Source organism: Trichoderma camerunense (genome assembly GCF_050948025.1).
Source record: "Trichoderma camerunense strain CBS 138272 chromosome Unknown V8C40scaffold_31, whole genome shotgun sequence".
NCBI lineage: Eukaryota > Fungi > Ascomycota > Sordariomycetes > Hypocreales > Hypocreaceae > Trichoderma > Trichoderma camerunense.
Window position 1 is genome coordinate 133,982 of NW_028145339.1, and position 13,041 is coordinate 147,022.

The following is a 13,041-nucleotide window of genomic DNA, read 5'->3' on the forward strand; positions in this document are numbered from 1 at the left end:
TTGAACAAGAGCAACACCCAGGCATCGACCAAAGTTGGTCCCATGAGCCCGTGTATGTGTGTCTCTGTGTCTGGATATTTGTGACCGGTTCAAGGGGAATGCCTAACTTCGAGGCGTTGGACGATATCAAGGCACATGGACTCAGTCAGGGTTGCTTTGCCGTTATTGCTGCAGCCACCCCGCTCGCCATGAGAAAACTTTCAGCGCTGTGCTGTTGCATTGAAGTAGTAAAGGCTCCCATCCCGACCTGAATACAGTACACGTTTTGTCGATCGCAAGAAATTAAGCACAGCCGCCTGACTCCCGATGACGAAGTATGTCATGGTAGAGCCAGGGTAGACATTGCAGGTCTCCAGGCCCAATGGCCAATGATATCGAAATCGATGCAGCTATAATCATGCTAGAACGCGTTTCCTGATGTCATCTGCCGCGTACCTGGGGCTATTAGCAGAAGTTCGGGTTGCTATAAGACCGACAAACTTCAACATTTCTTTTTGCCTTTTCGCAATTATAGCACACCTAGGGGCCCTTAAGAAGTGCGCAACTCTTACAGCTGAGGCGTATCGAATTTATATGAGCGCTGCTAAGATACCGCTATGAGGCTCATTTCGTCCATAGCGACGGTGGGAAGGACGGTGGCAGTCTTTGCGCAGCTTGCTGCAGCAGGAAAGAATGTCATTGATCTCTCCAAGCAAAAATGGACACTCACAAGTCCCAATTTCAACAATATTTCGGTCCCTGGAAAAGTGCCATCGCATGCCCATGTTGACCTCTATGAGGCGAATATCATCAGCGACCCGTATGTATCGATATTACACTTACAAGAGCGAACGCATGTGCCTACCTATACTAACGCAATGCCTACAGTTTAATTGAACTCAACGATTTCGACCTTCGTTGGATCGGCAACAATAACTGGACCTACACCAGCGAGATTGAAGGCCTGTATGATCATGGAGCCAACAACGCCTTGCTTCATGTGCAGGATCTGACCGGGCGTAGGCAAACATCTGACCTCGCCAGCTATCTCGTCTTCAACGGTCTCGATACATACGCTGCCGTCGAATTCTGCGGAGAGCATGTTGGTAATGCGGACAACCAGTTCCGACAGTGGGTTTTTGACATCTCTGAGGTCCTGGCATCATGCACGGCCGCTCAACCCCAACTTACCGTCAAGTTCGGCGCCACTCCCAATATCTCGGCTGCCATAGCCGCGGAGCCCGGGCAGGAGACATGGCCAAATGGCATCAACGAGGTCTATGAAATTCCAAATAGGTGGTTTGTGCGAAAGGAACAATCCGACTTTGGATGGTACGTTGCCTCATGTACAGCGATTGCTCTATAACTGACCTTGTTTCGGTAGGGACTGGGGTCCTGCGTTTGTCCCGGTGGGCATTTGGCAGCCTGCCTACCTCGTCCAACTTGCCGGGCCGAGTGCCGTATATGTGAAAAACTCAGCTTTTGACCTATATCGGAAAGGCCAATTAAACAATCTGCCGCCATATCAGACCGCTGACTGGATCTTTAACGCCAGCATTGACACTGTCGGAACCATTCCTGAGGGTGCACAGATGAGATATACGATTATCGATTTAGATTCACATGACGAGGTGAGCTGTGGAAACTTCAGCAACGTCTCGAATGGAGGCGACGTCGTCACCGGTATTACGACCCTTGATGCTTCAAAATACGAGCTGTGGTGGCCTAATGGCCTCGGTCCGCAGAAGCTCTATAATATGAGTGTTGAGGTCACCTTTGAAGGGAAGACCATTGCATCTGTCAATAAGCGAATGGGATTTAGAACAATCGTTCTCAACATGGAGCCTATCAGCGACTTGGAGCTGTCACAAGGCATCATCAACGGTAGCAACTGTAAGAATAGCCTCTCTGCTTACTTCAGACAACAAAACAGGCTAACTCAGAGTATAGTCCATTTTGAGATCAACGGCAACGTTTTTTATGCTAAAGGCAGCAACTTTGTGCCCCCAGATCCCTTTTGGCCTCGCGTCACAGTTGAGCATATCCATGAGATCCTCTCTGATGTAGTGGATGCCAACCAAAATATGCTGCGCGTGTGGTCTAGCGGAGCCTACTCCCCCGACTTCATGTACGATCTTGCTGATGAGATGGGCATCCTGCTGTGGTGCGAATTTGAATTCAGTGTTTCCCTATACCCTGTCGCGCCGGCCTTCCTCGAGAATGTCCGACAAGAGGCTGTCTACCAGGTGCGAAGGGCGAATCATCACCCTTCTCTGGCTCTCTGGGCTGGAGGAAATGAAATGGAGAAGGATGAGCTCCCTGCCGTCAGGTCGCAGGCCCCATCTCAGTACGAGCGGTATTTGAGCGAGTATCTCGAGTTGTTTCTCAACACACTGCTTCCTACCGTGTATGGCAACTCTCACAGCATCAGCTATATGCCTTGTAGCACCAACAATGGCTACCTTGAGCTCAACTTCAGTCTACCCATTCCATTCGTTGATCGCCTTTACAATACTACGCCCGGATACCTCTACGGTGATAGCGACTTTTACGATTACAATGCAGCGGACGCTTTCAACATCAACAAGTACGTCCTTGGTCGATTTGCCAATGAGTTTGGCTTCCACTCCATGCCTAGCCTCGAGACATGGCGTGAGGCCATTCCCGAAGACCAGCTTCACTTTAACTCAACCATGACCGTCTTGCGCAACCACCACTATCCGCCCGGCAGTCTCACCACCAACAATACCGCCGATCCTCTGAGGGGTATGGGCGAGATGACTCTTGGCGTTACGCTTTGGTACCCGACACCGGCCAAGACTGATTCTGTCGCCAACTTTGCTGCCTGGTGCCACGCTACCCAGATCTTCCAGGCTGACTTTTACCATACAAAGATTCAGTACTACCGTGCCGGATCGGGAATGCCTCAGAGGCAGCTTGGCTCGCTCTATTGGCAGCTCAATGATATCTGGCAGGCGCCGACATGGTCAGCCAGGGAGTATGATGGCCGGTGGAAGGTCAACTTTTATGCAACAAAAGACATCTTCCAACCAGTCATTATTGCCCCGGTGTACAACGTCAGTACAGGTATCTTGGAAATGTACGTCGCGTCGGACTTGTGGAGTGATGTTTCGGGAGAGGCAAGCTGGGAATGGCTCGGCTATGATGGAAGCCCAGTTGGCTCCTCTGATGCATCTGTGAAATCGCAGCAGTTCACAGTCGGCCCCGTCAACTCCACTGTCTTGGCGAGGTTGAACATCACGGCACTTACAAGCAGCGGCAATCTTCCGGCCGCTAATGCAGTCTTGATTGCCAACATTACCGCGACAGGCACGCCGCCAAATTCTCAGGGCACAAAAACCTATTCGCACTCAAACTATTTCACAGCCACGCCTCTCAGTAAAGCTGAGTTGATCGACCCGGGATTGACAATTCGCCAGGATGGAAACGCCTTCACTGTCACGGCTGAGAAGGGTGTCAGTGCATTTACGTGGATCGCGTTGGACCCGAGCGACGCCGGTGCAATTGTCACTTTCGATGACAATGGGTTTTGGCTGCGACAGGGACAGAGTAAGACAGTTGGGTATCGTGTGAGTGGAGAAAGCGCTGGCTGGGAGAGTCGCGTCACTGTACAGAGCATCTGGAACGATACGCTTTCTTCTTAGCAAGATATTAGCCAGTGCATAAATTGAATTGCATTAGTATATGTTTCTGTTCTCTTCCAACGGTCGCTTTTTCCTGTGCCAGTCAATAAATACCGAGGCATTTTAATAATTTGATATGTATAATGTAATAACCTCAAGTCACTCGATGAGACTTTGTGTACAATTTGATAGCTCTGAATTTTTAATTTTATAAGTAAAATTTGGCCTGTTTGTCCCCCTGGCAATCCTGCTGAACAGCTAAGCTTGGCCTTGCTTCGAGGCAGGGTAAATCAGATCTCTAATATGGAATCCCTATCTAACCTCTTGCCAAAAGTATTTACATTCCATGTAGTGGTCTACTGACTAAGAACGATGCCTATGCTTCTTGCGGGTCATGAGCGACGGCTTCGATCTCCACGCGCATACCAGGTAGTCCCAGCTTGGTCACACCGATGGCAGTCCAGATTGGTTTATGGCCTGGAATCCACTTCTTAAAATTCTCCGTCATATGGGCGATAACTTCATCTCCAAGGTTGGTATGGTACGACCTGATTTGAACGGCCTGAGAAAGTCCCTTGCTGCCTGCGTTTTTCAGCGTCAGATCAACATTTCGAAATGCTTGATCGATCTCTTCCTTGATATCCGCCGAGATTACGGCATCCTCCGAACTGGGATCCCATCCACCTAGATATTATTAGTTCGTGTTTCTGCAGTCTGCCTAAAAAACATGATTGTTGTATCACATACCTTGACCGCTAATGTCGACACGACTGCCGATTCGGACAGCCTGGCTATACCCATACAGCTTATACGCGTGGTCTCCAAATCCCGGGTAAGCGGAGAATTTTGGGTTATTAGACATGTTGATTGTTTTAAAGCTGCGTTTGACGACTATATGGTTTGGGTCGGATATTGAATGGCTTGATGGTTCTCAGGGGCCTCTTTTATAAATCTCCAAGTCGGCTGCTGCTGAGACAATCTGGGTTTATAGGCGACCATTTTGAGCATTAAATAGACGTCTATATCACCTTAGATCTTTAACATCATCTCAATATACTTGCTCTCTAGAGAAACACTTTGAAGCGAAGCTGATTAATTTGCAAGTCCTTTGAAATCAGTATACAAAATGCATTTGTAAGAGGCCATTCATGATGGCTCACTCAAGCACTGGGTTAGCTTTTCTGAGCCTAATGTTCCACTTCTCAATATGGAATTTTGCGCGACCGATTGTCCCGTTAGCTCCTGTAGTCAGTTCCTGTCTGGGGTAGGAAGCCTCAGAACAGTGAGCAACCAATTCACTCTTTGGCCAGTCGCATCACCACTTGCTCTCACAGCTCCGTACTGTACGAGCCTGTACAACTACTGCTCCACAGAATCTCACGTAAGTTGAACTAGAGAGGCGCTACGGAACATTCTCAATACACGCGGTGTTTAGAGCAGGTATGCTTGCCCAGTATTACGAAGCATCCATAGCAAGATGTGAAAGCAGCACAGGCTATATCCGTACAACACACGGCTATACGTTTTATACCCCACTTCCGCTTCTACTAATACTAGTGCTAGGAATAGCGCGAGCCTCCCAAGACCAGCAGTAATTAAGTCGCAAACCATCGAAATATTCTTGCAATTTCGGATGACGATATGTGAAATGTTTTCTGTCAACCTCCATTGAGCGGTCTTTTCTTTGCTACCTCCCCATGCCAACACCAAAATTCTCCTTGCTCCTGACGATGACGAGCAGACTGACATCCACAGCTTCCGGCTACATCTGAGATTAGCCTCAACAGCACACTTTTTCGATTATGATTAGAGTTTACAGGCAGTATATTGAAAAGTCTACCTCCACTTAGTGGACCTGATCAAAAAAAGCAACAACGTTAGAGGTTGATTTGATCTGAAGGACTCAATGACTTGTGATGAGCTTTGATGGTACACTTGGTGAGAGCTCTTAGATCTGCAGCCGGGTCTAACCAGATAGGTTCCAAAAAAAATATTCTTGCTCGTTGGAAATGTTGGTATGATGATCAGGAAAAGTGAAAAGCGAAAAGTCTTTGCAAATCTACCTTCAGATTCGAGAGGGAGTATAAAGCCGGTAGATCAGATTGTTCAAATAATCTGCCACTACCAGTACTTAGTTATGTGACGTTTCTATCAACGAGTATTGTGTTGTACTTCGGATATCAGTACCACTCTCACGCTTTGGAGTACAGAGACAGGCAAAAAGAGATGCCAAGATAATTGATGAGACTGAAGTACTAATAATAGCAAAGACAAGACGTAATAACATGCTGGTTACGGATCATACTTAAGTAATGACCAATTTAATAATGTCGCTGCGGTCGTAAGTTTGCAGCCGTGGTCAGGGAGTAAGGCGGGACACAAAGAATAATTTGTCTCCGCCAGAAATATCCGACTCTAAGTACGAGTACAAAGCGAATATGCAGGAATTCCAGGGCCGCGGCGTCTGGTAAGCCATTATTTTCCCCAACAGACAGCATTCTTTGCTTGTGCTGTCTCATTGTAAGGTATATAGGCAGCGAAACGTTACAGCGCCCCATCAGGAGCCTTACAATGGGCTAATACGATGCCTTGATATTTCCATAGTGGAATTCATTCTAGGAGACAAATTAAGCTTATATAATAAGATGTCAACTTTAAAAATTAGCATATAGAGACATCAAACCCCCTGCTCTATGGGCAAGACTCATGATAAAAAGATGGGTACTTGGAATCCGCGCATCACTGGGATGGTTTTCTCCTGCTGACACTTATAACTAACGGAATATTTATTCTATTGATGTGGATCATCTTGCCCATACGGGCATTTGCGCTTCAGATGACAAACTGTAATCTTTACATCCCCGTAGACCGCCTACGGGCATATTAGATTGCTCATGTTCGTTGCCAAGCATCATTAGAATTACCCCCAACCAGTTTCACCTGTTCACTTTGTTGCCAAAAGTCATCTATCATCTCTCCAAAAGATGCTCATTATCACTGAGACTCATAACAAGGTGAATCACGAAAGTCTCACACTTGTCGATGCGATAGAGGTAGGCGAAAGGAATCTTGAGCTAGTAGTCAATCATAAGGATATCCTGCCTGACCCATTAACAGTCGCTGATGGCTTTTGTTTGCATTTAAAAAAATACGCTACATCGAGTATTATATCCAATAACGTAGCCTTTGGGGTTCCATAATGCCGAGATCTCAGGGTAATGGCCAGTCAAATTAACGGCTTCGATGGCTTCACAAAGGTCACTTTGCGTATACCTGGCCATAAGAACCGCGACCTCTTACCTAAAGGATGTGAGTGAACAAAATGATTACAGGTCTTTTGACATGCGTGTGATTGGGATTTAGCCAAGTAAACATGAAGAGACCCGGAGTAGATATCAGGTAATCGTTTAAGATCACGGCCTGTCGGCTAAGATCACGGTCGGTCGGTTGGGAGCCCAGTCATATGGGTGTCATCTTGCTGGCACTAAATGTGGTCTTATGGCCAGCGAAAGGCATCAAAGCCGATGATCGGATCATCATCTCCAGCAGCTATACCCAATCCTCTCTGAATCTCTTTCTCCGGGGGGTTTACCTGGTACAAATGAAGGATTTATTTGTCTGTCACAAGTTCTATCTCCCTCGTAATACTCTTGGCGCGTGTGTTCACTGAACAGGAGAATAAGAATTGGCCGGTCCTCTGCATTATAAAAGTCGAGGTTGTTCCCTACGAGATTGAAATTTTTTAGCAGCTCGAAGTTAAAACATATTTCATCGATCGCCAATATACCACTTCGAAGACTTGTCCATTACAGTCCGCTATACTACTACCTTTTATCTTGTAAGCACAAAGGTCCCCGCACCCGTTCTTACCATATGAAGTCGCATAAAACTAACATTCCGAGGCAGCATCAACCATATTCATATATCGATTGCCACAATGCAGCTATCCACCATTCGCGACTTGCTTCTTGTTGTGATGGCATCGTCAGCATATGCGGCAAGGACTGGCTGCACCGATGGTGAGGTTGCTGTAGGAACGTCGCAGACTTGTGGCATCGGATCGCCAAGAGGAGGGCCAAGCTGTAATGATGTTCAAGCCGCTATTTATGCCAACGACTGCGGTATCATCAATAGGTCAGATCACGAAGACCCTTGTGCAGGAGGTCCGGGAAATCCAGGTGTCAAATGGATTCATCCTGGCACTGTTGGATGCACAGCAGAAGGTACTCCTTCACTCATCCAAACGGAGGGTGGATTCTTTGGGAACTGCAGACGAGTGAACTCGAACTGTAGCCCAGCTCCATTCATCTTCCAATTTGCATCTTGGTACTGCCCCAGACTCTGAGAAGTTGTTTGTATTCCCGGGCGAAGTAATGTGAATCCAAGCTCGTTGGGGGGGTTGGACACATTCAAACATTACAAACATATGCAATTGGTTTTAAAGCCATCGCTTACTTTCAATGTTTTCTCTTTGAACTCGGCAACAGGCGTTCATATAAGATATAAATCGTGGATACAATGAAACTGAATTCTCTTTTTAAATTCCACCAACCTTTTATCTATAAGTACCCAGGTAGCTAGAAGCATTTTCTTGTACTGACACGTTTAGTCCATAGCTGTGCAGCGCATTTAATCTCTGGGTGTAGATTTTCTAGCTAGACTAGCCTAACCAAACGAAGCATGTAGTTCCAAGTCATACAGAATAAGCTGAATCCAACACCTTAACTTTTAGTATCTAAATTGAGGCATCTAAGCCAGTGTGCATATTGCCGAGGCAAGCCATGCCACTCCTCACGGCTATTGTGTTCAATCAAGAAGTCGAACAATGGGGCCCAGATAAGTGTCATAATCCTCGGGCTGAGTCTCGTCGCCACCCCATCTCAACACGCTGAAGAACCACCGGTAGTCACCGGAGCCAAGTGTAACATTTGCACCGCTGTCGGTTGTCACGGTGAAGTTATTGCCTTGGATATATACACTGCTCGACGGTTGCCACAGCCCTTTAGTTATCCAGATACTCCCGTAGCTTGGCTTGCCAAATAGAGTCGAGCTAAGCTCATTAGTAGAGGGAAGATATGTATAATTGGCAGGGACAGTGAAGTTGACAGCATTGACGCGTGCCGTAAGGGTGGTGTTTGCTGGAACAATATCCGCCCTCAAAAGCGTCGTCCATCCCTGGACGGATAGGCTAAAGGCAAATGCCGCTGACAATTGTACAGCAGAAAAGCCATCATTGTAATTGCTGTTACCACTTTTGTCTGGGAATGAGAGCCAGGGAAGACCGGGGGATGTGGTTGTGGCTGCCAGGAAAAATATGTAGTCCATGTTGTACGGCGAGTAGGCTGGACCAATGTATGGAATGCTGAGATTCGCCCCATTCTCTGGGACTATATCAATGTAGCCCGAGAAGAGGGGCAACCGGGCTATGCTGACAGCGAGACTTGGAGGAGTCAGACGCAGAGATATTTCTTTTGTCTCACCAGGTCCTAGCTCGAAGGTAGGGCTTGCAAACTCTACTGTTCCAAAACTAGGAAGTTGGTTCACCTCGGGATAGCCGACTCTCTCATACACATATCCTGCTGGGCGATGGGCGAGATTGTATGTTTGAGCAGTTTCCCCACTATTTTGGACAGTGAAGTTGACTAAACCGAACGAAGTGCGGTTATTGTCTGTAACGGCCAGCTGTCCAAGAGAAACATGTGTGGCTGATGTGATGGCATCGTAAACATTGACTAGGCCAGCTCCCTGCTGAGCGGTGGTTGCCAACATGCTTGTGTTCCATATCCAGGGAGTTGGCCTAGCTGTAGTCTGCAAAGAAACCAAGATCTCGTCAACAGATAATTGAGGGAACTGGGCCTTGACTAGTGCATAACAGCCGGCGATATATGGTGTTGCCATAGACGTTCCAGAGATGACGCCGTAGCTGCCAATACTCTCTGGGAATGTGGAAAGAATGTGGCCACCGGGAGCCACAATCTGTGGCTTCAGCTCAAATGTACGCCTAAGCGGTCCCCAGTTGCTATATCCATCCACCATTCCGCCCATGCTCATTGGAGGGTTGATGTAAGTTGAGTTATGAAAAAGTAACTTGTACTTCTTATATCCTCCAGCCTTAACGTAGTTGCTGTAAAACACATCTGAATCAGGTTCGATCACGGTAAATGGTTTAGTACTTCCGTTATTAAATCGGTAAGGCAAAATACCCTCGTAGTCTTTGTAAAAGGGATTTGTGCTGCTGTTGTAAAAGCCGAATAAGTATGGTGGGATTGTGCTGCCGCAGCACACGACGTCTGTCAACGGACAGTTGCCGGAAACACTTAGAGCGATGATGGTAGTGCTGAGGTTCCCTGATGTCTGAATATCCTTGAATATTGAAGGCCAATCAAACGACCCACATGAGCTACCCGTTAGGAAGTAGACATCAAGTCCAGCGGGAGGAGCCGAAATAGGATATATTGATGAATAATGAATCTCTGCACCGAATTCATCTGTCGCCGTGTAGATGAGTGGAAAGTTCGAGTTAGCAACTGAGCCAACCGAAATAATGCTTGTTAATTCACTAGGGAGTGTCTCCTGATAGAGGTTGTCTGCGTTTTGTGACTGAGATGCATCATTTCCCATGGCGACAACAATAGCAATGCCAGCGTCTTTGATCTGTTGTGCAGCACTTGCTACAGGGTCATATGTTGGCAATGACCCAACCATTCCCTCAGGAAGAGACAATGACATGCTGATAACATCAACGCCGTCATCCATGGCTTTGAGCATTGCCGCCAAAACAAGGTCACTCGAGCCACCTGGTCGCTCCCCTCCTGTACTACTGCAACCAAAGATACGATAGGCATACAAGGATGCTTCAGGGGCGACGCCAGTTATGGGGAAGCCGTCAGGAAGTTCCAATGCGTCCATGCCCAAGATTCCTAATGCCTCTTGTCAGATCATTGCCTGGTTGATACAGTTCTGATATATTCTGGTGTACAAACCTGCTACATGCGTCGCATGATCGGATTGGGAACAATCAGAGTACGGGTCGCTGCTTTCAGCCAAGACTCCCGCGTCTGTAATAAAAGAATAGCCCCCGGCAACCTTGTAACCAGGACCGAAACCTCCGCCGAGAGCTGGGTGCTTATAATAAATGCCAGTATCAACAAAGGCAATCTTAACACCCTTTCCCTTGAAGCCCGCAGCATGAGCTTTGTCAACACCGCCCATTCGGAGGGTGAATCCTAAATCTTCAGTAGTTTCTTCCCGACGTGCAATCGATGAGAATTCCCCTCGCTTTGTGAGTACTGAAAGGTCTTCTGAAGAAGCTATCGAGCTGCTTTTAATCGGTGGTAGCTCATATTGGACGATATCTGCAACGCCAATAACGCCTGGAATTGCTGAAAAACTCGACTTTACAGCTTCCAAATTACTTCCATCAGATATATCGACGGATATTCCAGTAAAAATTCCGCTCGTGTTGAAGGTCCGGCGAACGGTATAGTTGATACCACGGGCACTCTCAGTAAACGCATCAAGAGTCGTTGTCTTCTCATCCAGCTCGATGATGAAGGCTCCTCCGGCTTTTTCTTGGGCCCCCGCCACCAGGACGGCCGCCAGAGGAAGTAAAAGTGATTGTAGGAGGAGCATGGCCGAAACTCACAGCCAAGGCCAAGAACTAAGAGGATACTTGCTTGGCCAGCGAATCGCGGTTGGCATGCCAGTCTCAACCTTCTGAGCTCCAAAGGTTGTCTATATATACATTTTATACTCTCAACCTTACCTTTTCACGGATGTAAATATCTCATGGGCAACTACATAGTTGTAGGCAGCATCAATATGCCTACGGTAGTTATTCCCTGCCTGTATCTTCAACAGGCCTTTGGCCTGTTCTAACCAATTCTAGTGTAGACACTCAGTTGGATGGACCATTTTGGCAGCTGGAAAAGCTCTAAGGACCACAGGCCAGGTCGAGAACACAAAATGAAGAAGTACCTGGCTTGAGTTGCTGTAATAGGAATGGTAGAGCCCAACTATTCAGAAGAACTGGAAGGTTGAGTCCAAAAACGGTAGGATACAACATCTCTCAGGCGTTTGCCAAGGCGCGATATTTGGAGCGTGACATGGGTAAGACCAGGGTTACATCCCAGCCAGATCCCAAAGTTTGCGATAAGTACTAATCAAAATGATAAGACCCTACGGAATAATTAGATGGAGATACGGAAGTGACCACACAATCGCAGAAGATAGGTGAAAGCGGGGGATTCTAAGATGAATTTTGTTGAATCTACCCTGTAAATACGAGAGTTTGCGTCAAAAGTTCAGGACTTGTGCATCAAGAAGAGGGGCTGGAATCCATCGATATCAGAAGCAAAAGAGGGGATATTTACTTGCGAAGATACCAAGCAGTTGCTTGTCGCAGCGGTAAGGCCTGCGTTATATCAGAATCTTCATTTAAGACGATTTCGGAGATATCTAGGCCGAATATGCGACGCCTTTTGCAATAAGTTTTCTCTTCGAAGACCTTCATATTTTGACTTGCGCAAACTGGTTTCTTTCCGACTGTACCTAGTCCGTGGCGTGGTCTGTTTTCCGGAAATCTTCGAAATAGATTAACTGAAAATCTCCGCCAATATCCATCACACTGCTACCTTGTCTGAGCATCCCTTGTTATTTCTTCTTCTGAGACAGCAGAAAAGACGCAGAATGACAAGGATTCTAAGCGGCACATCCAAGCTACGGCCTGTCACCATAACCCACCACTCTGACGTCAGGGCATGGCATACGGAGGATATCTCGGTTCAACAACCGGTAGTCATTGGCGCGATAGACGAAGGACAACTCCAAAGGGGCAGGTGCGGGAGCTTTCGCTTTACAACGGCATACCTTGTTGCGTCGTTAGCTTTGCTTGAGCACAACTAGTTCGCCAAGTGTATCCTTTCTCGGTGCATTGTGGAGTGACAGCCGCCTTATTTGGTACTAGCTTTGACGAATGCGCGTAGAGAGAGAGAGATAGTGGCACAAGAGAGTGTTTTATTTGCGTGCCTGTGGCTTGTGGGTCATCTGCAGTGTGATAGATTATCAATCAGTAGCGTTAATATTGGATGAGAGGAAAAGTTTTTATCGCTGCTTCCAATGTAAAGAGAGCATGCGACTTCACCTGTAGTTGGAAGGAATGAAGCTATACCAATTGACATCAATATTCTACTATAATATGGTAGGTTACCATGGACTTTAATATCACTGTAGTTGGTGTAGTTACACTCCAAGATAGAGCCAAGTTAAATGACCTACAATATGAAAAATCCGAAGCAGGACCCAAGGTCAGGAGTTCAACATCAAACTAACGATAGACGGAGCCACATGGGCAGTGCTGCATCTAGAAATGAAAGACGGTTTAGCTATTTGGCGATTTCTCTAGTATAGTCACAATGGG

At 47.0% G+C, this 13,041-nt stretch overlaps 4 protein-coding genes across 4 annotated transcripts; 2 read left to right on the top strand and 2 right to left on the bottom strand.

Annotated features, from left to right (window-relative positions):
• The first annotated feature begins 22 nt into the window (after positions 1-22).
• On the top strand, positions 23-3,818 carry V8C40DRAFT_259069 (glycoside hydrolase family 2 protein). The gene is made up of 4 exons (XM_083218871.1): positions 23-799; positions 868-1,311; positions 1,364-1,872; positions 1,930-3,818. Exons 1-4 carry the CDS (start codon positions 597-599, stop codon positions 3,642-3,644), a joined length of 2,871 nt encoding a protein of 956 aa, XP_083067324.1. The 5' UTR covers positions 23-596; the 3' UTR covers positions 3,645-3,818.
• Positions 3,819-3,999: 181 nt separating this feature from the next.
• On the bottom strand, positions 4,000-4,521 carry V8C40DRAFT_284644 (RidA family protein; the record flags this gene model as incomplete). Its single annotated transcript, XM_083222185.1, has 2 exons — positions 4,371-4,521; positions 4,000-4,307 (listed from the first exon to the last, which is right to left on the bottom strand). Exons 1-2 carry the CDS (start codon positions 4,483-4,485, stop codon positions 4,000-4,002), a joined length of 423 nt encoding a protein of 140 aa, XP_083067325.1. The 5' UTR covers positions 4,486-4,521.
• A 3,039-nt stretch (positions 4,522-7,560) lies between these two features.
• Positions 7,561-7,968, top strand: V8C40DRAFT_278535 (uncharacterized protein; the record flags this gene model as incomplete). Its single annotated transcript, XM_083221075.1, has 1 exon — positions 7,561-7,968. One exon carries the CDS (start codon positions 7,561-7,563, stop codon positions 7,966-7,968), a length of 408 nt encoding a protein of 135 aa, XP_083067326.1.
• A 318-nt stretch (positions 7,969-8,286) lies between these two features.
• Positions 8,287-11,318, bottom strand: V8C40DRAFT_152621 (subtilisin-like protein). The gene is made up of 2 exons (XM_083211328.1): positions 10,607-11,318; positions 8,287-10,543 (listed from the first exon to the last, which is right to left on the bottom strand). Exons 1-2 carry the CDS (start codon positions 11,253-11,255, stop codon positions 8,430-8,432), a joined length of 2,763 nt encoding a protein of 920 aa, XP_083067327.1. The 5' UTR covers positions 11,256-11,318; the 3' UTR covers positions 8,287-8,429.
• Between the last annotated feature and the right edge of the window lie 1,723 nt (positions 11,319-13,041).